Genomic DNA, 27,708 nt, shown 5'->3' on the forward strand with positions numbered 1-27,708 from the left:
GCAGAGGAGGAGCGAAGAGGAAGAGACAGAGAGGAGGAAAAGAAGCAGGAGCAGGAGAGAGGGTGAGTAGCGCGGGGCAGGGCGAGGGGCTGGGAGGTGGGGGGTACTTACTGTGAGGTGGGTCTCAGGAACTCAGGAACCTGGAGGAGCTGGAGGAGCTGCAGCGCAGCGGCCGCCATAAGAGGGAGGAGGGGGGGAGGGGTCAGCTGGGGGCGAATGGGAGCTGGGGGGTGGGGGTGTGCAGGAGGTCGCGGTGGGAAAGCGCGAGGGAGGGGGGGACAGGTAGAGTGAGAAGAGCTGGTGGAGGGGGGTTTAAAGGTGGAGGGGGGTGAGTGTTAGAGTTTTAGGAGAATAGGGAGATAGATAGGAGTAGGGTTGAAAAGATAGGGGAGGGGGGGTGGTAGAGGTGGGTGAGAGGATAGGGAGATAGGTAACAGAGGGGGTGTCGGGACGGGGGGGAGAGATAGGGAAATAGATAGATGGAGAGATAGGTGGAGAGATAGAAAAAAAGGTAGATAGGAGGAGGGGGTGAGTGAGGGAGTTAGGTGGAGAGATAGGTAGAGGAGTGAGGGAGGCAGGTAGCGAAAGGGTAGATGTGGGTGATAGTGAGAGATAGGTGGAGTGATAGAGGGGGTGAGGCAGGAGGAGGAGGGCAGAGACAGGGGCGGGAAGAGACAGGAGTCGGAAAGGACCGAAGAACAGAGGAAGCGAAGAACACAGAAGACCGGAAGAACACAGAAGAACAGAAGAGAAGAACACAGAGGACCGGGAGAACACAGAAGAACCGAAGAACACAGAAGAACACAGAAGAACAAAGAAGCAGAAGAGCAGACGAACAGAAGATCAACAAAGAAGATACAGAAGACGAAGAGCAGAAGGCAGAAGACCACAGAGCAAGATGAGGAAGAAGAGAGGCGACAGGAGAGGCTGAGGAGCACACAGAAGAAGAGAGAAGACGGGGAGAAGAAGAGTGCAGAAGAAGATTGCAGAGGAGGAGCGAGGAGGAAGAGACAGAGAGGAGGAAAAGAAGCAGGAGCAGGAGAGAGGGTGAGTAGCGCGGGGCAGGGCGAGGGGCTGGGAGGTGGGGGGTACTTACTGTGAGGTGGGTCTCAGGAACTCAGGAACCTGGAGGAGCTGGAGGAGCTGCAGCGGCAGGGGGAGCGACCTACCCTTGGGTCAAGGGTCGCTACCACTGTCGCGCAGCGGCCGCCATAAGAGGGAGGGGTCAGCTGGGGGCGTGCAGGAGGTCGCGGCGGGAAAGCGCGAGGGAGGGGGGGGACAGGTAGAGTGAGAAGAGCTGGGGGAGGGGGGTGAGTGTTAGAGTTTTAGGAGAATAGGGAGATAGATAGGAGTAGGGTTGAAAAGATAGGGATGGGGGGTGGTAGAGGTGGGTGAGAGGTAGAGTGAGAGGATAGGGAGATAGGTAACAGAGGGGGTGTCGGGACGGGGGGAGAGATAGGGAAATAGATAGATGGAGAGATAGGTGGAGAGATAGAAAAATAGGTAGATAGGAGGAGGGGGTGAGTGAGGGAGTTAGGTGGAGAGATAGGTAGAGGAGTGAGGGAGGCAGGTAGCGAAAGGGTAGATGTGGGTGATAGTGAGAGATAGGTGGAGAGATAGAGGGGGGTGAGGCAGGAGCAGGAGGGCAGAGACAGGGGCGGGAAGAGACAAGAGTCGGAGAGGACCGAAGAACAGAGGAAGCGAAGAACACAGAAGACCGGAAGAACACAGAAGAACAGAAGAGAAGAACACAGAAGACCGGAAGAACACAGAAGAACCGAAGAACACAGAAGAACCGAAGAACACAGAAGAACAGAAGCGAAGAACACAGAAGACCGGAAGAACACAGAAGAACAGAAGAGAAGGACACAGAAGACCGGAAGAACACAGAAGAACAGAAGAGAAGGACACAGAAGACCGGAAGAACACAGAAGAACAGAAGAGAAGAACACAGAAGAACAGAAGAACAAAGAAGAAGATGCAGGGGACGAAGAAGCAGAAGAGCAGACGAACAGAAGATCAACAAAGAAGATACAGAAGACGAAGAGCAGAAGGCAGAAGACCACAGAGCAAGATGAGGAAGAAGAGAGGCGACAGGAGAGGCTGAGGAGCACACAGAAGAAGAGAGAAGACGGGGAGAAGAAGAGTGCAGAAGAAGATTGCAGAGGAGGAGCGAGGAGGAAGAGACAGAGAGGAGGAAAAGAAGCAGGAGAGAGGGTGAGTAGCGCGGGGCAGGGCAAGGGGCAGGGAGGTGGGGGGTACTTACTGTGAGGTGGGTCTCAGGAACTCAGGAACCTGGAGTAGCTGGAGGAGCTGCAGCGGCAGGGGGAGCGAACTACCCTTGGGTCAAGGGTCGCTACCACTGTCGCGCAGCGGCCGCCATAAGAGGGAATGCCTAATATCTGTCCGTGAGGGTGGGGATCTCTTTCTCGCAGTCGAACGGGGTCATATTCTTGCTGGCATGAGAAAGATTAAAAGCTTGGCAGTCCCTACGGTGATTAATTTTTACTTCATTATTTGGTTTGCAGTATAATATAAATACATATATTTGCTGTGTACATTGCAGTGGATAATCATTTTGGTATATTTTCCTTTCATTGCTGTGACTATTTTTAAACGTGAAAGCTTTCAACGTGCTAATCTCCTTTTAGGAACCTGGTGGTGAAATAATAATAAATGTCTTATTTAAACTGAGAAGTGCATTCCAGAGATTTTTGTTAGCTCGGTCATTAGTGAAAGCAAAACAGGGTGTGAGGGAGTGACTAACTGTGAAATCATGCTGCTGCTGCCGTTGTTGACATTTTTGTTCTTTCCTCTCTCTTTATATTTCATGTTATGGTTACTGTGTAACTCTCTGTATTGTTTTAGATATATGTTAATATGGGCTAGCAAAGCATCAGCTTTACACAAGTGTGAGATGGGGCAAGTGTACTGTGAGTTAAACATGGGGAGAATATTGTGCCATCTGGTTACTACCATGAGGGGAAGTGCCTCACGGTCTTCCATATTAATTATCAATCAACCTCTGTACGATATGCTATGTAATCATATACTGCCTTTGTCGATGTAAACATATGTGATGTCTGGAGTGTGTCATGCCGTATTCCATGTTCAAAAAATAAATAAAAATTACTACTATACCCCTTAATCGCTTAACCCTTTACTCACCAACCCTTACACTAAGTCTACAACACTTAACCCCTTACCCTGTGTCTCTAACCTCTTCCCCTTCAGCTCTTACCCTTATTTTGCCCAGTTACCTTAACTCCTACCATTACTGTTAATCCTTATCCACAAGCCCCCAACCCTATCCTACAAATACTATTCAGATGACTTACAATGAAATGACAAGCAATAAGGTGTCCTACAATGTAGTCCACGAAGAAGTGACATAACAAATGCATGCAAACAAATAGTATGTTCCCGCGGGTTCTGATGCATCCTTAGGAGAAGCAGAACTGGGTGAAAAGACACATTTTCAGCACTTCTTCTACTCATATCTACACAAGGAGCACTGTCCGTTCACTCCCATGTCTGCTTTGAGACCACAGCAAAAAAGTATAAACTGATGAACCACTTTTCAAAGAAAAGAGGGGTTTTACACTATGGCTCATAACAAGACTCCATTTCTTCATCCACAGAAAGGAGGTAGCGCAAGGAGGCATGCAAGACAGTGAGTAAATCCTATGTGAATGACAAAGGAAATTAACCAGTTGGGAGTAACCCTTTCACAATCTATGGTAAGGCTCCTAGCCAACAGGCTCACACCACTGAAGGTAAGTATAAGATTACAGCTCAGAGCAAATGCCCACAAAATGCAACTCCCTGGGTTTGTGGCTTATAGGGAGATGGCCACAAACACTGAGTCCATTACTCTAACTTTGATGGTGACTGTAAATGTTTACACAGCCAATCTACATTTTTAGGTCTGAGCCTACCAGACAACGCAGCACTCTGGTTTGCTAACAACATCTTAGAGACATTTGGAAAGCTTCCCTAAGAATACATTCCATCCACTGCTTACCATTGGCTTTGTAGTTTGTAACTCACATTTGCTTGCCCTCTATTTCCTCGCTCTATTTGATTTAGGTTGCCCAGCTTGAGTTCATTCCTTCCCTGGCCAAAACGCGATTTACTGCATTCTTCCACCAGTAATGAATTTCTGCAAACAGACCTTTAAATCTTGTTCTTATCTTGCCACATTTACTGTGCATTCAGAGACAGAAGTCAAATATCAGGCTCTGTCTTCCAGGAAGCTTGGTGTTTATTTTTCTTTGACTTCAAAGTGAGAGGATTTATGTGACAAGCATGCAGGCTACTCCGGTTGTTACGGTGTTTTTTTTCCTGGCACAAACCAAAATTTAAATGTCTGTATATTAACTGTGAAGATATTTTCAACTTAGGAAAGCACAAATGAAGCACATTTTTTGTAATTCTGAAGCGTGATGGAAACAAATATTTTAATATGATCAAATAAAGCAATCAACTAGGTGATGCCATTTTCACACATTATTGTTAATGTGCTGCATACTTTTATCAGTAAAATTGTGTCTGTTCAAATGTAGCGGTCATATCAATTGAATATCTGTTGTCTGTAATGACAGTGCAATACCAGACCATGTAAACTCCGCTTTAACTCCACTCCACACCACGCCACTGCACTCCACTCTGCACCACTTCACAGTACGCCACTCCACACTGCACTATACTCTGCACCACTCCATACTACACCACTCTACACTGTACTCTACACCACTCCAAGCCACTTCATTCGTCACCTTTCTACTCTCTCTCTACTCAATGCCAATCCACTCTACCAAACACTACTTTACTATGCACCAATGCATGCTTCACCATTGAACTCTACGCCAATTCACTCTAAGCCACTTTAATCTGCTCTGCACTCTACAACACTGCACTGTACGACACTATGCTACTGCACTTAACACCATTGTATTACACACTGCACCCTTCACTCTATGCCGTTACAATCTACCCTGCACCACTCCACCCTATGGCACAATATTCTACCCCACTTCACTCAAAACCAATGCACCATGTATCTCCTGCCTTTTATGTAGTAGGAGCTACATATTTTCAAAGAAAATCCTCCGGAGCCACTAATATTATTAAACGTGTAGTACTAACCACATCAGACAATTCTACATTAGTGGTAATCATACGCAAGATTACTTGCAGTGATTACCTTTGTGAACCTGTCACGACTGCCAGCAGTTCCATTAAAAATGTTTTGTCAATGTAGAATGTCTCTACATGGGTATTACATAACAGTCATAGATGCAGTGCCCCTAGCAAGAAGTTAATATTATTATTAATAGCCCCAACGCTGTTACAATTTTACAACTTAAATATGAGTTTTAAATATATTTTGGAACTTGATTAAAGTTTCTCCAAACATCAGCTTAGGAATTCTGAAAAGACACCCTTCTCAATTTTGCTATTCATATATTAATTCAACCAAGCACAAGCTTCTAATTTAGTTCACTGAGCTACACACAGGAGAGCTACTTACAGGTAGATGAAGAGGTACCGGTGGCTCATAGGCAACTCGTTGAAGAATCCTGCAATACACTCTACTCCACTGCACTCTATGCCAATCTTCACTGCGCTACTGCACTGTACGCCACTATACTCTAGAACACTCTACTCTATACCTCTCTATTGTGCACCCAGGCACTCCAAGTCACTTTACACTACACCACTCTACGCTGCTGTGCTCTACACCCATGCACTCTAAATCACTCCTCGCTATGCCACTCCACGCCACTTTATGTCAATACAGTCTACGCCACAACACTTTACTGTGCAACACTGCACTCTATGACACTGCATTCTATGCCATTTTACTCTACTCCTCTCTACTCCAGTGCTTTGTATCCCACTCTACTTACTATGCACTACTGCACTCTTTGCCACTGCACTACAAAACTGTCCACCATTCTACACAATGCACTGTACGCCACTGCATTCTATGCTACTGTAGTCTGACACTCTACTCTGCAAGACTGCACTCTCCACCACTGAACTCAACACCACTCTCCTCTACACCACTGCACTCTACTCAGCATCATTCAATTTCATGCCACTCTACTGCACACTACACCAATGTACTCTATGCCAATACACTCTGTGCCACTCTACTCTGCATTACTCCACTCTGCTCTACTTTTATCTATTCTGCACCACTGCAGTCAACACAGCTGCACTCTAGACCACTCAACTATGTGCTACTGCACTCTGCAACACTCTACTCCTCTGCACTCTGCCATGCACCACTTCACTCTACTCTGTGGCACTCCACTATGCCGCTGCACTCTAAGCCACTGCAATCAACTCTGCACCACTCTACATCACTGCACTCTACGCCAATGGACTCTACACCACTGTACTTTATGTCACTTCACTCTAGCCCACTCTATGGCACTATACTCCATGATACTCCACTCTATGACACTCTACTGCACTCAGTGACAATCTACTCCATCTATGACACTACTCCACTCAACTCCCTCTATGCCACACCATGCCATTTTACTCCACTCTAGTCTGACACACAACTCCACTCTACTCCTTTGTTCCATTCTATGCCACTCCACGCATCAACTCTAAAGCACTCTACTCAATGCCACTCCACTCTATGATAATCTACTCTACAAATCTACTCCACTCTACACAACACCCGCTGCGCTAGTCCACGACACTTTATCACTCCACTCTACTAATCCCTACACCACTTAACTCTACTCCACACTCTTCCACTTTACAACACTCTACTACCTCCATGACACAACATTCTAAACCTCTCCAATTTGTGCTACTCCATTACACTCCACTTCATGCCACTTAACTCTACCCTACACCATCTATGCCACTCCACTACATCACTCCATAACACTCTACTCTCCTTTACCCCACTAACTTTTTGTCATGCTGAACAGATGTACAACATAGCTAAAGCATACTGGCAAAGCCAAAAGCTTTTCCATTGGAAACACCTACTGAATTTGCAGTTTTCTGGGTTTTTGTTTTTACTATGGACTTACTTACAAAGATAATCTAAACACATTTTGCCCAATTCACTTTTAACTAGGTGTTTTCTTTGTCCTTTGCTGGTGGGGAACACCGAGAGCAGTTGAAAAAACATACATTTGATGGACACCATCAACCTGATGAAACAGGGGCTCTAATCCGACGCAGAGTGCCACAGGTCTCAGCCGGGCACCTGTAGGGTGGTGCCACCACATCGGGCGCCCACCTTGAGGGGTGCTACATTTTAAAATATTTTATGGAAAGAAAAAGCACTTTCAGGGGAGCTCTTTGAGTGCCCTGCAATTTTCAGGCACTAACAAAAATGTCAAGATAACTCTGGTGATTAATATAGAAGCTGGAGAGGTCTCTGTTTTGTCTAGCAGTTTTGATTCATCATATAGTAGCTCAGAGGGTTAATGTGCCTGCTACAAAGCATGTGTAACTTGTAGATCACAGAATTGTATTTTATGTAGACAGCTCAGAGGCTCTCTCATTTTGTCACAGAGATCCTTTTGTTACTTGCAGTTTGTAATTTACAATCCTTTGGTACAGTATAGTGAACTGGCATCAAAGTGCAAACTGCAAGGCAAAGGCTTGGAACCTTATCCCCCCTTCCCCCAAGTCTTTTGTTGCTAATAGGGGTTTGTTTGAGTGGAAATACATTTTAATTACTAACCCCAACCACTGTGTTAAGCTTTAAATCCGTAATTTGTGCATTCTTAAACTATACTGCCTACCAATGTAGATGACACATGATTCCTACATGTTGTAGCCTTCATTGTCTTATGTATCTCCTGCACACTGATTTAAAAACTAGTATCACTCATTGTCTCTGTATAATGGGTGTGTGAAATAAAATGCTCTGACATCATACCTTGGTTTGAGTAGTGCTATATAAGAAATTAAATATGTGTGTGAGAGGAGATATGAAGAGATGAGGGGCACCCTTGCAGGGTAGTAGTGCGGAAATACACGGAGAAGGTGGTCATTGAGGTCTGGGGGGTGCCAACTAAGACTGGTGCACCAGGCGCCACCCGTAGCAAAGCCATCCCTGGGTCTGAGGAATGGTGTACACGCCTGTGAGATACCATGGAGGAAACAAACTACAATGAGCATGATGCTGTAAGCAATGCAGGCAAAGTTGCTGAGTGCTGGAGGCTCAAGGTCAGAGACTTGCTGAGCAATCAGGGCATAGGAATGCAACATCACAAGAACAGACCATACGAGGATATAGCTTGAAGGACTGCAGAATGCTTGAAACAGGACACAAGACTGGAAGATATCAAGGGCCATGTGGGGAGGGAAGTACATATGTGTGACTGCAGCTTTGAAGAAGGATGCATGGCAGCCGCTTGAAGGAAAGGGTGTCACTTGCTGGATCAGAGGGTGGAGGACAGGATGATGAGGGGTAGGACCTTTAGAGATTCAGGATGTTGGGGGGCGAGCAGATGAAGTGTGGCATGATGTAAGAACAAAGGATTCAGGAATGTGTTGAGGTTGCAGAGTCTCAGGATGCTAAGGGGAGAGCTGCACAATGCAAGTGTGAAGGTGCAAGGCTGAGGCATGCGAGGGAGCAAATTTTTTAAGATGTAGGGCACGTTCTTGAAATTCTTCTGTAACAAAATCAAAATCATCTCCATAATAGAGCAACCCGGACCCTCAACTGGACCCTGTCACTGTCACAACTCAACTTTCCATCACAATCAAAGAACAAACCCTGATCTCTGGCCCTCTAAATCGCAGCTGCCATGAAGACCATCCACTTTGGGGCCCCTTCTTACCCTTGTCCTCACCATGCCTTCACCAAAGAACTCCTACTGGTCAGAGAAGCACTAACATCCATCCTCTAGGCCTCAACAGACTTGCACACATTCCCAGACACCTGGAAACATGTCACCATCTTGCCGCTGCTCAAGAAACCATCCGCTGACCCAGGCACACTTTCCAACTACAAAATCACCTCCCATGTACTATACTCTGAAAAGGTATTAGAGAAACTAAACCAATGCCTCACCAAACACCTCAGCAACTAACAGTTCATCGACGCCACGCAGTCAGGATTCAGGCCTAATCACAGTACAGAAACAGGACTCTTGCTGCCATAGATAACATCTGCATGTTCGTTGACAGAGGAGACATGGCAGTCCTCATTCTCCATGACCTATCTGCAGCATTTGACCACGGTCTCACACCCTATCCTTATCAGACACTTACACTAGATTGGCATCCATGGACCCACTCTCTGCTTGAGCTGCCCTTCCTAACAGACAGAACACAAACTGTCACCCTGGCACCTTACTCCTTGGACGCCCGTAAAATCATCTGCAAAGTGCCTCAAGCTTCATCGTTAAGCCCCCTCCCTCTTCAAAACATACATGATCCCTCTGGCCAAGGTCATCTGTGCACACTACATCAACAGCCTCTCCTAAACCGATGACACATAACTCATCCTCTTCCTCTCGGACAAGACCCCCAAATCTAGAACCAAGTTTACCACCTGCATAACCAAAGTCGCTAACTGGAAGAAAGCCAACAGTCTCAAGCTCAACAGCGACAAAAGAGAAGTAGGGATCTTTGGAAAAAACACCTCATCATGGGACTCCAACTGGTAGCTGGCCGCACTTGGACCCACATCCACACCCAGCACTCATGCCAGGAACCTTGGAATAATCATCTACAGCAAACTGTACATGACTGCAACATAACAACGTCGTCACTGCATCCTGCTTCCACACACTGAAAATGCTGAGGAAGATCTGCAAATGGCTCCCAAGCAACACTACAAAACGGACACTAATGCCTAGTCGGCAGCAAGTTTAACTACATGAACAACTTCTAGGCTAGGATCACCAAGCAACTCACTACAAGACTCCAAACACATCACACCACACCTTAGGAGGAAGCTCATTTCAGACTCCTCACACACACACATTCAAGGCACTACACAACTTAGGCTCCGCCTACCTGAACAGTTGGATCTCCTTCCAACAACCACCCAGACATCTCCCCTGCACAGGACTCCTACTTGCAAACATCTCATGCATACACAGAACCAGATCAGGAGGAAGGTTGTTCCATCGCTTCTAAAGGATGGAACAACCTCCCACTCCACATCAGAGCTTCCTGCCTCTTGCTGAATTCCGCAGGAGGCTGAACACTGGGCTTTTCAATTAACCAACCTACGAAAGGTAGTGTGCTAGGCGCACATAGATAGGGCTAGGCGCACACACACCTCTGCGCCAGGATACCCTCGCGGGTGCTAGCGCGCTTTAAATGTACACATACTTTAACATAATGTGGTGGAAGCTGGGGAAGGCGCAGGATCCTGCAGCGTGCATTGATATCGATTGCCGGGGAAGGATGCTGCACTGTAGGATGCTGGGGCAGGAGGTTACAGTAAGACCAGAGAGAGACTGAAGAAGCAGAAGCACAGTGGCACCAAGTGGCAGGACTTTGGAACGGGATTTAGTTGGGGAGCCGAGTTCGCACGGACAGACATGCAGGGTGGGTTGGAAGATTAGGGCATCAGGTGTAAGGCTGGGACGGGGCTCAGGAGAGGCGTGCCGTCGAGCTCTGGAGAGGTTGGGGCCGGACCCACTCCCCTCGGCGGACGCGAACAGAGGCTCTGGAGAGGCCGCAGCTGCCGGCGACTGCTCCCTAAGGCTCAGCTTCCAGCTTGTTTATGTGTAGGCCGCTTTCACCTGCGACAGCCTCGTGTGCAGGGGGTGTGGCGGGCACTCCTAGACCGAAGGGGTGCAGGGTGACGAGGGGGCGAGTGTAGGCATTCTCTGGTGGGTTTTTGCAGTGTAGGTGGGTGTGCGCCGGGTCCCTTACTTGCTGATGAGGGTGTGTTCACTGCGGTTTACTTCCAGTGAAGCGCCTGCGGGGCATCATGTCATCTGTGGGAGGTTGGATGCAGAGGGCAGACCTCTTCACCCGCCTTGGAGGGGATCGAGACCTGTCACCTGCTGAGTGTGCAGGGTGGCGGCTGGGTACTCCCGAACTTGTTCTAAAACAAGGTGGCCTTTTTACCTGCCGAGAGGTCCAGGGCTCCTGGCCTGCTCTAGGATGCAAGACCAAACACACCCAGGGGAGCTACTAAGGACCCACGTGGAACCAGGTTAAGTTTGAAGGTGGGGGTGCGGGTTCCCTTACCTGCTGCCGGTGTGGGTTCTGTGCCCGGATCGGCGGGGGCTTGGTCGGCTCCCTGAAGCCATCCTCACTGTCCGAACTTGCCATAGCATCTTTGGGGGTGTGTGCCAGGCGATCCGACACTGCCACCATCCTCTGCCCGCTGCTGGCCCGGCGACAGAGGGGGTGACAGCTACATCCTCCGACCCACAGGTGTGGCGCGCCCTCAACGTGAGGGCGCTGGTCGTCTCTCTCCCTCTGAGTGATGCTGGCCCCTCTCGCCCTCTCCCTGGGTGCTGCTGCCTTCACGCTGTGAATGCCTGTATCCCCTTCTGTTTTACCACACTGCTTGTTCCAGCTCCGTGGATGTCCGGTTGGACCCCTCAGTCTCTGGCAGCTGCTGGTCCCTTGGTCCCCGGCCACAGGTGGCCCAGTCCCTGGCCGCCGCACGGTCCTCAGTCCCTAGCCTCAGTGTGCCCCTCAGTCTCTGGTAGGCTGCTGGCTCCTCGGCCTTTGGTTGCTAGTGACCCCCGAGCCCGTGGCTGCAGCTGGCCCCTCAGTGGCCCCTCAGTCCCCGGCCGCTGTTGGTTCCTGAGCCTGTGGCTGCTGCTGCTGGCGCTTTATTGCCTGGTGCCTGCTCCCTTAGGCTGCTGCCGCCTCCACAGCCCGTATCCGGCCCCTCTCAAACTATCCCTTGACTTTTATTTCCCCCTGGCTTTGCAGACCCCCTGCTGCCTGCGCCCGGCGCTTTACTCTCTCGCTTGTCCCGACTCGGGGGCCTCGCTGTGTGGTTCACACCCCTCGGTGTCTGGCCGGTGCCTGGCTGTCTGCTCCTGGCCCTCCCAGTCTCAAGCTGTGTGCTCCTGGCCCTCCCAGTCTGAGGCTGGTGGCATGGTACCAACCTCTTACCGTGACTTCCTGGCCCCTCGCCCTCTGCCCCTCCCTTTCTTCCTGCCCCTCACTGAGTCCCGACGACCTTAACTCTCCCGAGGCTGCTGGAACCTCACTGTTCCTGCCCCTCCGTGCAGAGACAAAGGCAGCCCGAGCTGAGATAATGTGATCCGCTATCTGAGGGGATTCGGTGCAGGCTGCACAGCTGACATCAGAGGGCGGGGCCTGCGCGTCACGTGCGTGTCTGCTGCTGCACTGGGACCTGTGCAACAGCCCCCGGCTCCTCGCGCCGGTCATTTCAGGATCAGCGCGGCGCCCCGTGCCGCAGGAGGGGGGCTTTGCAATTATGTCGGTCACTGCACCAGACAACGTGAGAACAGATCGCTCGCTCGTGCGTGGAAGTGTGTGGTAATCTGCACCTAGCGTTGTCATCATCGCCTTCTAGTTATTGTAAGACTTTTTCTGAAATACACCAACGCAAGTTTACAGCGGGGCAGGCCTAGTGTGCCTGGCTAGCGTCCACCCAAGAGCTGAGAAGTAGAAGTAATTTAATAGTTATAAGGTTACTATGATACATGATTCAAATAATATTTTGCGTTTTCGTCTTATACTTACCATTTTAATGGTGTGGTTATGCAGCGCAGTTGAGGCCAGACAGTTACGTGAGAATGAGCATCACTATGCGAGGGTTCTAGCTACTTCCCCATGTTGGGAGTCAGGAGTACATATTTTGATTGGGTACAAGTTGTGTGGTTCCATACAAAAAGTGCTTCACGTCCACACAATTGTGATCATTTTGTTTATTTAACCAGCTACCTCAGGTTGAACTGTCAGCATCACACACACAGTGACAATGTAATACTATTAAAATGTCTTGGATAACTAGATAACTTATGTTTTTTCCCTCTGGCAGCAGCTCAGTTGGGAACACGGCATAGTGAACCTATAGGGTTTCTTTGGTCTAGCTTGACAGTGCAACTGTCACTTTGGGGGTCATTCTGACCCCGGCGGTCTTAGACCGCCGGGGCCAGGGTCGGCGGGAGCACCGCCGACTGGCCGGCGGTGCCCCGCAGGGCATTCTGACCGCGGCGGTAAAGCCGCGGTCAGACCGGCAACACTGGCGGTCTCCCGCCAGTGTACCGCCGCCCCTTTGAATCCTCCAAGGCGGCGCAGCTAGCTGCGCCGCCGAGGGGATTCCGACCCCCCCTACCGCCATCCAGTTCCCGGCGGTCCGCCCGCCGGGAACCGGATGGCGGTAGGGGGGGTCGCGGGGCCCCTGGGGGCCCCTGCAGTGCCCATGCCACTGGCATGGGCACTGCAGGGGCCCCCGTAAGAGGGCCCCTACGAGTTGAAATACGCGACGGGTGCAACAGCACCCGTCGCACCTTCCCACTCCGCCAGCTCGATTACGAGCCGGCTTCATCGTGGGAAGGACGGTTTCCCCTGGGCTGGCGGGCGGCCTTTTGGAGGCCGCCCGCCAGCCCAGGGGAAACCTCAAAATACCCACCGCGGTCTTTCGACCGCGGTACGGTATTTTTGCGGCTCCCGCCGGGCGCGCGGTGACCGCGCCCGGCGGGAGTCAGAATGACCCCCTTTATCTTTTAACCTACGCCATTATTCTACAATTCTTTTCTCCCACAGAAACACTCCGCCATTCCCATGATATCTACTTCTAATGCTTCACATCACCATATAACATTCTTTTAAAGCCAGACCTATTGGCACTGCCAAAGCTTATCGGTTAAATTTCACAGCGCTCTAGACATAAGGTTAGCAGATGGCCATGACGAAGACGGCATATCTCATTTCTGCCTTTTCATTCTAAAAATACACTATCTGCTGCAGTCAATAACAGTGAACGAGCAGGACTGCAACTCCGAGGCTGTTAAAAGAAATCCCAGTAGCGGAGCATTGCGCGTCTGATGACATGGAGGCACCTGGCTAATTTAATCATCCCGCGTCAATGGTACTCGGTTTCTCAAGTTCGCAGTGATTTCGGTCAGGGATGCAGAGTGGTGACTTTGAACCTGTAACCTGCAGATTTAGCACACAGGCCTCTCCTATCACAGAGAGAGCAGGATATTTGCTCGCCCATCTAAAAATACTAAATCAGTGCCTTCCAAAACCAAGTTCAGGTCAACAGTGAATGCCTTAATCCTTTCTCACCTGGATGGAAGCAACTCCTCTTTCCGAAGCCTTCTTAACACCACTTATTACGCCACTCTGGCACACCGCAAAGGTATCCTGTCTGCTGCAGCATCTCTACTTAGCCTTGAAGCCCTTCAAACACATCACCACAAAACCGATGGCACTGGCTCCCCCTCCAGGCCCACATCATCTTTAACAACAGCTACATCACTTACAAGGCCATCAGACACAGCTCTCTTGCGCAGCTGGTGAAGAAAAGAACCATTTCAGATAGACATCGCCAACCCTGGATCCAGGACATCATCAGATGAAGAGACGCGTGAAGGAAAACACCAGAAAAAAAACAGAAGGCACTCATGATCTGGAATAACATCACTGTCAACATCAGAATTATTTCTACCCTCCTGCAATTAAGAATGTTAACATTTTCGCTGCTAGGCCTCCCCTCCTCCCCCCACAAAGGCTAAGAGTATTTTGGCTATTTGGGGTAGTTCATGCTTAAGCCTCTCTAAATGTTTGTCCACATAAGCTATAATCTCCAAATTTGAGTCCTTTTTTCCAACATCCTGGGCATTTTAGAGGTGCCCAGGGTTTGTGAATTCACCTGGAGGGGACCGAGAAAATAGGCAAAATATACCTACATTTTTAATTTTTATGGGGAAAAATAGGAAAAAAATGCTCTGGATAAAAGTGTCTGTTTATTTTAATAAAAATGGCATCAACCAGCGGTTTGCTGCGCTAAAGTCACCATTTTCTAAGCTTTAAAGAGGATGCAGAGCCAAATAAAAAACATTTTTTAACCAAACTTTTGGCATTTTTCAAAGAATTAGGACATTTTCCCATTTTTTGTGCTCTCATTCTACTTCCAGCTTGTGTTAAAAACCAGTATGACACCCATGGGTGATCCAGAAAACCAATAGATTTCTAAAAAGTAGACAAAATTCTGAATGTAGCAAGAGGTCTTCGTACCTGTAGATCACTTAAGGTTTTCTCAAATACACTAACTGTTGAAATAAGAAATACTGAAAATGAGTAGGGAAAAAAGGTCCGTTTGTGACAGCGTTTTCATCTGTAACTTTTTGTCGCAATGGCCAATTTACAAAAGTACTATGCCATTTCGTCCACTAGGCCCTTCTCGCTGCAGTGATATATAGGGTTTGTAAGTTTTCCAAGAACCCAAGGTACCCAGAGCCAACAACTGAGCTGCACCCTACAATTTTCTTTCACTGTGTACCGAGTATAGACCAATTCATATGGTGAAATATATGTAGAGTGAAAAATGAGTATCAAGGAAACCTATGTATTTCTGAAATGGGCACACAGTATGGAGTTTAGAAGCAGTGGTTATTTGTACATACCCGAGTTTGTGCGTACCCGTACTAGCATATGATTTAAAGAGTATTTTTCAAAATGTCTTCTTTCTTACACACAGGCTTATCTTTGGCAGGGACAAATGCAGTGAAATCCAATTGGTAATAACAAATATCCTATTATTCTATGCTCCCACATGTCTTCTGATAAAAATTGAACCTCACTTGTGCCGGTACGTTTAGTGCCTACAACAGTAAATGGCCCAAAACCCAATATGGATGCATCACATTTTTCCACTCAAAATTGGCCTATCTTTTCCAAAGTGAGTAGATGTAAATTTCAGGCCGTAGCACCCAGAGAAACCTAGTAAACCTGAACATTTTTTTTAAACTAGACACCTAGGGAAATCCAAGTTGTGATGACTTGCATGGCTCTCACCAGGCTGTTTTACCCAGAATTCATTGCAAACCTCAAACTTTGACTCAATAAACAAATTTTCCTGGAATCTGCAGTGAGCCACAAATTTTCTTCCACTCAGCATTCCCCTAAGCCTTCTGATAAAATTGGTACCTCACTTGTGAGGGTAGGCCTAGTGCCCGCGACAGGAAAAGGCCCAAAACACAACATGGATACATGACATTTTTTCCACTCAAAACTGGCTCTTTTTTGCAAAGTGGGTAGCTGTGGATTTTGGGCCCTAGCTCAGCCGGAACCTAGAGTAACCTAGCAAACCTGTATTTTTTTAAAAAACTAGATATGTAGGGCAATCCAGGATGGGGTGAATTTTGTGGCTCTCACTAGGTTGTTTTACCCAGAATCCCTTGCAAACCTCAAATTAAAAACACATTTTGTCACATTTCCGTTGATGGAAAGTTCTGAAGTATGCAGAGAGCCACAAGCGCCTTTCCATCCCGCTTTCCCCTAAGTTTTCCAATAAAAATGGCACCTCACTTGTGTGGGTAGGCGTAGTGCCCGCAACATGAAACGGCACAAAACCCAACATAGAAATATCATATTTTTCCACTCAAAACTGATCAATGTTTTTTAAAATTGGGTAACTTTAGATTTTAGGACCTAGCTCAGCCAGCGCCTAGGGAAACCTAGCAAACCTGTATATTTTTTAAAACTAGGACCCCGGGAGAATCCAGGTGGGGTTACTTTACACACAATGCCCTCCAAATCTCAAACTTTTTCCTGAAATCACACATTTTTCTTACATTTCTGTGATAGAAATTTCCGGAATTGCTAGGAATCCACAACATTCCTACTACCCACCATTGCCCCACCTAAGCCAATAAAAAACACTGCTCCATTTGTCTGGCTGGGCCTAGTGCCCGCAACATGGATGACATGGCAAAAGAGTGCAACTAGTTTCACCATCAGTTTCTCTTCCCAGATCTTCTGTAGCACCTTCGGGAGGAGGGAAATCAGCGGTGTTGCAAATCTCGAGTTCTTGGTCCGAGGTCTGCAGATTTTGGGTTCCTAACCCACAGGCCAAGGACTTAGTTCAGTGCGCCATGACTGACCAAGGAAGTTCATTCTAACTGCAGCCCCACCCAACCCACTGAGCATTGCTGCAAGCATGGTTTTTGTGCTTTCTAGGTAACTAATAATCTCATAAAGGATTCAGGGACACAGTGGTGATTTAAACCCAATTTTGTTATTTGAGTAGCACACTCAAGCATAGCACTAAGAAATACACTATGGGGGTCATTATGACCCCGGCGGTCAGTGGTAACATGGCAGTAAGTACCGTCAACAGGCTGGCGGTACCTACTGCCATATTATAATGTACCACTCCGACTGCCATTGCGGTGACAGTCGCCGGGCTGGCGATATCTATCTCCAGCCCGGTGGACGTTACTTTTCCACCCGCAAGATTATGACCCCTCCTACCACCATGGTTTTCGTGGCTTCCTCACTGCCATGAAAACTATGGCGGTAGGAACTATCAGTGACAGGGAATTCCTTCTCTGTCACTGATAGGGGTCTCCCCCATCCCTCTCCAGTTACTCACCCCACCCCGCCTCTCCAATGACCCCCCCACCCCTCCCTACATTCACGCTCCTTCACATACACATACACACACACATTCCCACAAACATCCACGCATGCATACTTCCACTCCTGCACACACTTTCAAACATGCATGCACACACGCATTCACAAAACATAACATACACGCACTCACACCTTCATACATGCACACTCGCATCCAACATGCAACACACACCCGCATACATGCACATACAAACATACACACACACCCCCACACACACACACAACATGACCCTCCCCTGTCGGAGCACCCACTTACCTGTGCTGAGGGGGTCCTCCGGCAGGAGACGGACGGGGCACTGCTGCCAGCAGCAGCGTCCACCAGCAGAATACTGCCAGGCCGTATCATTGGTCATTTTACGGCTGGCGGCGGGACGGGGTGCTGCTGTTGGCAGCATCGCCACCTTACCTCCATCTGCCGGCATGGCCACAGGCGATTTCCGCCATCCTTCTGGCGGAAATCCGGCTGTGGTCATAATATGGCGGATGGCTGGTAGCCCCGGCGGCGGTCTTTTGGCGGCCTTCGCCGTGGCGGTAGGCGGTTTTTACCGCCAATGTTGTAATGAGGGCCTATATATTTTAAATTATTTATTTCAGCAGTCTCATTCTGTTGTTTAGTACATGAATAATAACGACACAGAATACACTTAAACAACACATGTAGATATTGCTAGAAGCAGAAATAAAATGAAAAGTTCAACCATGTTTTTAGAATGTTCCTATTAGTCTGCCACCCTTATGCTACTTCTATATGCTACACTATGAGAGCATGGAATAGCTAACTTGCCTCTAGAGTTTCTTTGGGCCCTGTGCACGGCATACCTGCTCACAGAGGATCAGCTGTGTTATTAGACTACGGCTGGGAAGAAAGTGTGCCTTTCAGAAGGAAAACATGCAAGAGCTGTGCTCAGCTCCTCTCATTGCTGTATCGACTCTTGGCATAAGTGTGGTTTTTCTATCAGCCTGGCATGATCTCGCATTATAATCTTGTGCAAAGCCTCTCCACTTTAACACTCATTTCCTGGGATTTACATAGGCTATTGACCTTTAGAGTGTATTGCAGAATCAAGTGGAGATTTCTCAAAATCCAAGATGCAGCCAGTCTAAACCAGTGAGATTAAAATATGTCAAATTGGACTACATGTTTACCTTACATATCCACAGTTAAACCTTTAGATGCAAATATTGGCAAGTTTGTGTCAGACTTGAGCCCCTGATGTAATAGCAAATCAGTGTTTATATAAAAATAACACTTTCACAAGTTGTGCAAAAGATTATGACGTCTGAATGTGGACCAAAAGCAGAGAGGCTAACTTAACGTTTTCAAAATGGAGACTGACATTAGAGTTCACTATAGTGGGAAGGCATATAGAAGCCCTTGGGGCATGGTATCAATAGGGAATCTACTACCCATGCTTGGGGGCAACTTACTTTGGTGCAGAAGGTGGGAAGCACAGCATTGTGCTGTGAAGTAAACAGATCTATTGATGGTTTGCCTAACTAAGAACAAATCTCATTAAACTGAGGGTGAGACAGATGAAACATTACGGATGATGGAAGATTGCGGCATAGACTTTTTGCTTGAAAGTTCAACTTCCCCTGAAAATAAACTTCATTCAAAGCTACCAGATGTGTCTCCTCCCAATCACAAATCTGATATGCAGTGTTGTTTAGATCTTTGTTCCTTGCACCTCCTTGACGGTTTAGGTAGCACCTGACAATTCAATTCTTCCCTTCCATTTGGAGGTAAAAAATCTGTAATGCTTTTCACACTCCTGATAGTTCCCTCCAATTGGACAAGTGAGCCCTCTCCTTCTTGGACTATAAGTCCTTTATCTCCTGATCTTCCAGGGTTGCATCCCATCCTCAGAGACTGTGATCCGTTTTCAAGTGTATTAGGCAATGGTACTGAAATGGAGACCCTTCACTATAAGGTAACTCGCTAACCCCCAACTCAGAGCTTGAGCTATCGTAGGATAGGGATCAGGCATTCATAATTGATGGAGCTCTATGCCCCATGATCTAAATATGGTTCACTGGGGTTTGAGGTGATACTGTGACAAAGGAACTACAGCTGTTGTTGATGACATCAAGCCTTGCACCTATAACCCCTTTGCTGTAAGCCGTTTCTCCCTCCTGTGCAAAGCCTTTTTTAAGCTATTTGGGGTAGTTTGCGCTTATGCCCCTGTAACTTTTTCCCACATAAGCTATCCATGTCAAATTTGCGTCCTTTTTTTCTCAACATCCTGGGGGTTCTAAAGGTATCCAGGATTTGTGAATTTCCCTGGAGGGGACTCAGAAATTAGCCAGAATACAGCTAACATTTAAGGGGTTTTGAGAACAATGGGGAAAAAAGTGCTTCAGAAGAAAGCATCTGGCTTTTTCCATATAAATGGCACCAACAAAGGGTTTGCAGTGCTAAATCACCATCTTCCCATATTTTAGGAACAAGCAGATGTGAATCAGAAAACCAAATTTTTCAACACAGTTTTGGCATTTTACAAAGACATAACCCATTTTTCCTATTTTTTGTGCTTTCAACTTCCTTCCAGTTAGTGGTAGAAACGTGTGTGAAACCATTGGTGGATCTCAGAAAGCTGTACATTTCTGAAAAGTAGACGAAATTCTGAATTCAGCAAGAGGTCACTTGTGTAGAATCTGCAAGTTTTTTTTTTATGGAGAGGAACAGTTGAAATAAAATATATATTGAAATTGACTTGAAAAAAACAGCTATTCATGTCTATGTTTTCATCTGTAACTTCTAACTATGGCAGATTTTCAAAAGCAATATACCGTTGCATATGCTGGACCCTTCTGGTTGCGAGGATTTACAGGGCTTGTAGGTTCACCAAGAACCCTGTGTTCCCAGAGCCAATAACTAAGCTACACCTTGCAATGGTTTTTCATTGTGTACTGGGCATACAGCAATTAATTTGCTAAAATAGCAAGAGTGAAAAAAAGGTATAAATGAAAACTATGGGCCTCATTATGACCCTGGCGGGCGGCGGAGGCCGCCCGCCAGGATCCCGCCCTCCATTATACCGCTCCGCGGTCAGAAGACCGCGGAGGGTATTATGAGTTTTTCCCTGGGCTGGCGGGCGGTCTCCAAAAGACCGCCCGCCAGCCCAGGGAAAAACCCCCTTCCCACGAGGATGCCGGCTCGTAATCGAGCCGGCGGAGTGGGAAGGTGCGACGGGTGCAGTGGCACCCGTCGCGTATTTCAGTGTCTGCAAGGCAGACAATGAAATACTTTGCGGGGCCCTCTTACGGGGGCCCCGCGACCCCCCCTACCGCCATCCTGTTCATGGCGGCTTTCCCGCCATGAACAGGATGGCGGTAGGGGGGGTCAGAATCCCCTCGGCGGCGCAGCGAGCTGCGCCGCCTTGGAGGATTCTAAGGGGCAGTGGAAAACCGGCGGGAGACCGCCGGTTTTCCCGTTCTGACCGCGGCCAAAGCGCCGCGGTCAGAATGACCAAGGGAGCACCGCCGGCCTGTCGGCGGTGCTCCCGCCCCCGTTGGCCCTGGCGGTAGAGAACCGCCAGGGTCAGAATGAGGGCCTATGTATTTCCCAAATGGGCACTAGATATAGAGTTTAGAAGCAGTGGTTATTTGCACATCTCCAAATTTGTGGGTACCCATACTAGCATGTGAATTAAAGGGCATTTCTCAAAATGATTTCTTTCTTACACGCTGTATTACTTTTGGAAGGCGCAAACGCAGACAAAGACAATTGGTAATAACACTTGTCCTGCTATTCTGTGTTTCCCCAAGTCTCTTAATAAAAACGGTACCTCACTTGTGTGTGTAGCTCTAGTGTCCATGACAGGAAAAGCCACAAAACGCAACGTGGACACATCACATTTTTCCACTGAAAATGGACTTGTTTTTTGTATAAGTTCCTAGCTGTGGATTCTGGGCTCTAGGCCAGCCAGCACCTAGGGAAAACTAGCAAACCTGTATATTTGTGAAAACTAGACACCTAGGGGAATCCAGGATGAGGGGAATTGTGGGGCACTCATCAGGCTTCGTTACACAGAATCATTCGCATACCTCAAAATTTGTCTAAAAACACATTTTCCTTACATTTCTGTAATGCAACGTACTGAAATTTTAGGGGAGCCACAAAGTCCTTCCACCCAGCATTTCCCCAAGTCTCCAGATAAAAATAGTACCTCACTTGTGTGGGTAGGCCACTGCCCATGACAGGAATGGATCACACAACGGTCAATGTTAGTCTTACATGAGGGCAACTGTTGACCCTGGAGTGATCCATTCCTGATGCAGGCACTAGGTGCAGGCACTCAAGTGGGTAGCGTATTTATCAGGACAGGTGGGGAAACACTGGGTGGTAGGAATTTTGTGGATCCCACCATAGTCCTGTAGTTTGTGTGACAGAAATGCAAGAAAAAATAGAGTTTTTATTTAACATTTCACCTTTGCAGGGCTCTCTGGGTAAGAAAACTTTGGGGAATCCATACAGGCCATACTTCCATGGACTCCCCCAGGTGTCTGGTTTCCAGAAATGTCTGGGTTTGGTAGGTTTCCCTATATGGCCGCCGAGCCCAGGAACAAAAACGCAGGTGCCTGCCTTACAAAACCAGGTTGTTTTGTGATAGATAATTTTGATGTCTCCACAATACGATTTGGGCAGTGAAATTTGGGGCTGGACTAAACTGGGGAGCGCCCAAGAGAGCACTCTCTCTGTGCTTGCCGCTGCATGCACCTGCTCTCTGGGTTGGGCTAACCCACTATTGTACCACTGTACAGACTGTGCTTGCAAAGGGACAGCACAACAGTCCTCATCACCTCCCTCAGAATCATTGGAAGAGGAGTTGTCGGATGGGTCTCCTCCGTAAGAAAAATCACTTCCAGAGTCTGCTCCATTGTCCTTTCCCTCAGATGCTGTCTCAGTATGTGCTGTCTCAGTCTCTGATCCTATGTCAGAGCTGTCCTCCATAACCCGAGTTAGGGCTTGAGCAGCAGTCATACAATGAGACGCCTGTCCCTCTAAAACACTAGCCTACATAGACAGTCACAAAATTGCTGGTGGGTGTGTGATGCGTGCAACAGTAAAGGTCAGTCACCTTACCTTTGCTTCTTCCCCCAGTCAGCACATTCTCTCAAGACACTCAAAAAAACGAAAAAGACACACTTACTTCACTTTGTCACATACCCATCGTCACAGTCTTTAGCGCCTCTGGCACCTAGTCCAACAATCATTGTTGGTGCTCGCACTTCCGTGACCTCCTCCTCGGATTCCCTCACTACCACCCTGCAAAAGTGCCCTTTACCTCTTCATAGCCCCCCTTGCACATACATTTTATTTGTATTATAGCGCAGGTAATGGCTGACTTTACTAATCCAAGCCACTGGATTCAAGCTAGCCTGGCTGATGAGGGGTGAAACCCCGAAACCGGTCCCAGGATGCTTGTTTCCAGTCCATGGAAGACCTGGTCTTGCAGTTCGGGCTGGACTGTTCCCATGGGGAACAGGGTCAAGACTGATTTGCATATGGCTGGGTCCAAACTGGAATGGCATGGGCAGCAAAAAAACGATGGATTTAGGCCCAGATCACTGTACTGGGGGTGAATGTTTGACAATGTTCAGCATTCCGTCCATCACTTGTTGTTTTTGCTTTGTCGCCCTAAGTGGGACGGGTATGCCCAGACGTGGGTCCCGTGCTTCCCATGCCACTGGATTCAAGCTAGCCTAGCTGATGAGGGGTGAAACCCCGAAACCGGTCCCAGGATGCTTGTTTCCAGTCCATGGAAGACCTGGTCTTGCAGTTTGGGCTGGACTGTTCCCATGGGGAACAGGGTCAAGACTGATTTGCATATGGCTGGGTCCAAACTGGAATGGCATAGGCAGCAAAAAAACGATGGATTTAGGCCCAGATCACTGTACTGGGGGTGAATGTTTGACAATGTTCAGCATTCCGTCCATCACTTGTTGTTTTTGCTTTGTCGCCCTAAGTGGGAAGGGTATGCCCAGACGTGGGTCCCGTGCTTCCCATGCCACTGGATTCAAGCTAGCCTGGCTGATGAGGGGTGAAACCCCGAAACCGGTCCCAGGATGCTTGTTTCCAGTCCATGGAAGACCTGGTCTTGCAGTTCGGGCTGGACTGTTCCCACGGGGAACAGGGTCAAGACTGATTTGCATATGGCTGGGTCCAAACTGGAATGGCATGGGCAGCAAACAAAAGGATGGATTTAGGCCCAGATCACTGTACTGGGGGTGAATGTTTGACAATGTTCAGCATTCCGTCCATCACTTGTTGTTTTTGCTTTGTCGCCCTAAGTGGGAAGGGTATGCCCAGACGTGGGTCCCGTGCTTCCCATGCCACTGGATTCAAGCTAGCCTGGCTGATGAGGGGTGAAACCCCGAAACCGGTCCCAGGATGCTTGTTTCCAGTCCATGGAAGACCTGGTCTTGCAGTTCGGGCTGGACTGTTCCCATGGGGAACAGGGTCAAGACTGATTTGCATATGGCTGGGTCCAAACTGGAATGGCATGGGCAGCAAAAAAACGATGGATTTAGGCCCAGATCACTGTACTGGGGGTGAATGTTTGACAATGTTCAGCATTCCGTCCATCACTTGTTGTTTTTGCTTTGTCGCCCTAAGTGGGAAGGGTATGCCCAGACGTGGGTCCCGTGCTTCCCATGCCACTGGATTCAAGCTAGCCTGGCTGATGAGGGGTGAAACCCCGAAACCGGTCCCAGGATGCTTGTTTCCAGTCCATGGAAGACCTGGTCTTGCAGTTCGGGCTGGACTGTTCCCATGGGGAACAGGGTCAAGACTGATTTGCATATGGCTGGGTCCAAACTGGAATGGCATGGGCAGCAAAAAAACGATGGATTTAGGCCCAGATCACTGTACTGGGGGTGAATGTTTGACAATGTTCAGCATTCCGTCCATCACTTGTTGTTTTTGCTTTGTCGCCCTAAGTGGGAAGGGTATGCCCAGACGTGGGTCCCGTGCTTCCCATGCCACTGGATTCAAGCTAGCCTGGCTGATGAGGGGTGAAACCCCGAACCCGGTCCCAGGATGCTTGTTTCCAGTCCATGGAAGACCTGGTCTTGCAGTTCGGGCTGGACTGTTCCCATGGGGAACAGGGTCAAGACTGATTTGCATATGGCTGGGTCCAAACTGGAATGGCATGGGCAGCAAAAAAACGATGGATTTAGGCCCAGATCACTGTACTGGGGGTGAATGTTTGACAATGTTCAGCATTCCGTCCATCACTTGTTGTTTTTGCTTTGTCGCCCTAAGTGGGAAGGGTATGCCCAGACGTGGGTCCCGTGCTTCCCATGCCACTGGATTCAAGCTAGCCTGGCTGATGAGGGGTGAAACCCCGAACCCGGTCCCAGGATGCTTGTTTCCAGTCCATGGAAGACCTGGTCTTGCAGTTCGGGCTGGACTGTTCCCATGGGGAACAGGGTCAAGACTGATTTGCATATGGCTGGGTCCAAACTGGAATGGCATGGGCAGCAAAAAAACAATGGATTTAGGCCCAGATCACTGTACTGGGGGTGAATGTTTGACAATGTTCAGCATTCCGTCCATCACTGGGTCCCGTGCTTCCCATGCCACTGGATTCAAGTTAGCCTGGCTGATGAGGGGTGAAACCCCGAAACCGGTCCCAGGATGCTTGTTTCCAGTCCATGGAAGACCTGGTCTTGCAGTTCGGGCTGGACTGTTCCCACGGGGAACAGGGTCAAGACTGATTTGCATATGGCTGGGTCCAAACTGGAATGGCATGGGCAGCAAAAAAACGATGGATTTAGGCCCAGATCACTGTACTGGGGGTGAATGTTTGACAATGTTCAGCATTCCGTCCATCACTTGTTGTTTTTGCTTTGTCGCCCTAAGTGGGAAGGGTATGCCCAGACGTGGGTCCCGTGCTTCCCATGCCACTGGATTCAAGCTAGCCTGGCTGATGAGGGGTGAAACCCCGAAACCGGTCCCAGGATGCTTGTTTCCAGTCCATGGAAGACCTGGTCTTGCAGTTCGGGCTGGACTGTTCCCATGGGGAACAGGGTCAAGACTGATTTGCATATGGCTGGGTCCAAACTGGAATGGCATGGGCAGCAAAAAAACGATGGATTTAGGCCCAGATCACTGTACTGGGGGTGAATGTTTGACAATGTTCAGCATTCCGTCCATCACTTGTTGTTTTTGCTTTGTCGCCCTAAGTGGGAAGGGTATGCCCAGACGTGGGTCCCGTGCTTCCCATGCCACTGGATTCAAGCTAGCCTGGCTGATGAGGGGTGAAACCCCGAAACCGGTCCCAGGATGCTTGTTTCCAGTCCATGGAAGACCTGGTCTTGCAGTTCGGGCTGGACTGTTCCCACGGGGAACAGGGTCAAGACTGATTTGCATATGGCTGGGTCCAAACTGGAATGGCATGGGCAGCAAAAAAACGATGGATTTAGGCCCAGATCACTGTACTGGGGGTGAATGTTTGACAATGTTCAGCATTCCGTCCATCACTTGTTGTTTTTGCTTTGTCGCCCTAAGTGGGAAGGGTATGCCCAGACGTGGGTCCCGTGCTTCCCATGCCACTGGATTCAAGCTAGCCTGGCTGATGAGGGGTGAAACCCCGAAACCGGTCCCAGGATGCTTGTTTCCAGTCCATGGAAGACCTGGTCTTGCAGTTCGGGCTGGACTGTTCCCATGGGGAACAGGGTCAAGACTGATTTGCATATGGCTGGGTCCAAACTGGAATGGCATGGGCAGCAAAAAAACGATGGATTTAGGCCCAGATCACTGTACTGGGGGTGAATGTTTGACAATGTTCAGCATTCCGTCCATCACTTGTTGTTTTTGCTTTGTCGCCCTAAGTGGGAAGGGTATGCCCAGACGTGGGTCCCGTGCTTCCCATGCCACTGGATTCAAGCTAGCCTGGCTGATGAGGGGTGAAACCCCGAAACCGGTCCCAGGATGCTTGTTTCCAGTCCATGGAAGACCTGGTCTTGCAGTTCGGGCTGGACTGTTCCCATGGGGAACAGGGTCAAGACTGATTTGCATATGGCTGGGTCCAAACTGGAATGGCATGGGCAGCAAAAAAACGATGGATTTAGGCCCAGATCACTGTACTGGGGGTGAATGTTTGACAATGTTCAGCATTCCGTCCATCACTTGTTGTTTTTGCTTTGTCGCCCTAAGTGGGAAGGGTATGCCCAGACGTGGGTCCCGTGCTTCCCATGCCACTGGATTCAAGCTAGCCTGGCTGATGAGGGGTGAAACCCCGAAACCGGTCCCAGGATGCTTGTTTCCAGTCCATGGAAGACCTGGTCTTGCAGTTCGGGCTGGACTGTTCCCATGGGGAACAGGGTCAAGACTGATTTGCATATGGCTGGGTCCAAACTGGAATGGCATGGGCAGCAAAAAAACGATGGATTTAGGCCCAGATCACTGTACTGGGGGTGAATGTTTGACAATGTTCAGCATTCCGTCCATCACTTGTTGTTTTTGCTTTGTCGCCCTAAGTGGGAAGGGTATGCCCAGACGTGGGTCCCGTGCTTCCCATGCCACTGGATTCAAGCTAGCCTGGCTGATGAGGGGTGAAACCCCGAAACCGGTCCCAGGATGCTTGTTTCCAGTCCATGGAAGACCTGGTCTTGCAGTTCGGGCTGGACTGTTCCCATGGGGAACAGGGTCAAGACTGATTTGCATATGGCTGGGTCCAAACTGGAATGGCATGGGCAGCAAAAAAACAATGGATTTAGGCCCAGATCACTGTACTGGGGGTGAATGTTTGACAATGTTCAGCATTCCGTCCATCACTTGTTGTTTTTGCTTTGTCGCCCTAAGTGGGAAGGGTATGCCCAGACGTGGGTCCCGTGCTTCCCATGCCACTGGATTCAAGCTAGCCTGGCTGATGAGGGGTGAAACCCCGAAACCGGTCCCAGGATGCTTGTTTCCAGTCCATGGAAGACCTGGTCTTGCAGCTCGGGCTGGACTGTTCCCATGGGGAACAGGGTCAAGACTGATTTGCATATGGCTGGGTCCAAATTGGAATGGCATGGGCAGCAAAAAAATGATGGATTTAGGCCCAGATCACTGTACTGGGGGTGAATGTTTGACAATGTTCAGCATTCCGTCCATCACTTGTTGTT

The 27,708-nt window shown here is 48.7% G+C and overlaps 1 protein-coding gene across 2 annotated transcripts in view; it reads right to left on the bottom strand.

The window, feature by feature from the left end:
* The window catches only part of KCTD7 (potassium channel tetramerization domain containing 7), a 190,998-nt gene extending 178,741 nt beyond the window's left edge, over positions 1-12,257 (bottom strand). For both annotated transcript variants that reach the window (XM_069226873.1, XM_069226872.1), the window contains exon 1: positions 11,206-12,257. In XM_069226873.1, the coding sequence (XP_069082974.1) occupies positions 11,206-11,294 (89 nt within the window). In that variant the 5' untranslated portion in view covers positions 11,295-12,257. The remainder of the gene's footprint in view (positions 1-11,205) is intronic.
* Positions 12,258-27,708: the final 15,451 nt, after the last annotated feature.

This window comes from Pleurodeles waltl, chromosome 3_2, assembly GCF_031143425.1.
Source record: "Pleurodeles waltl isolate 20211129_DDA chromosome 3_2, aPleWal1.hap1.20221129, whole genome shotgun sequence".
In the NCBI taxonomy this organism is placed as follows: domain Eukaryota; kingdom Metazoa; phylum Chordata; class Amphibia; order Caudata; family Salamandridae; genus Pleurodeles; species Pleurodeles waltl.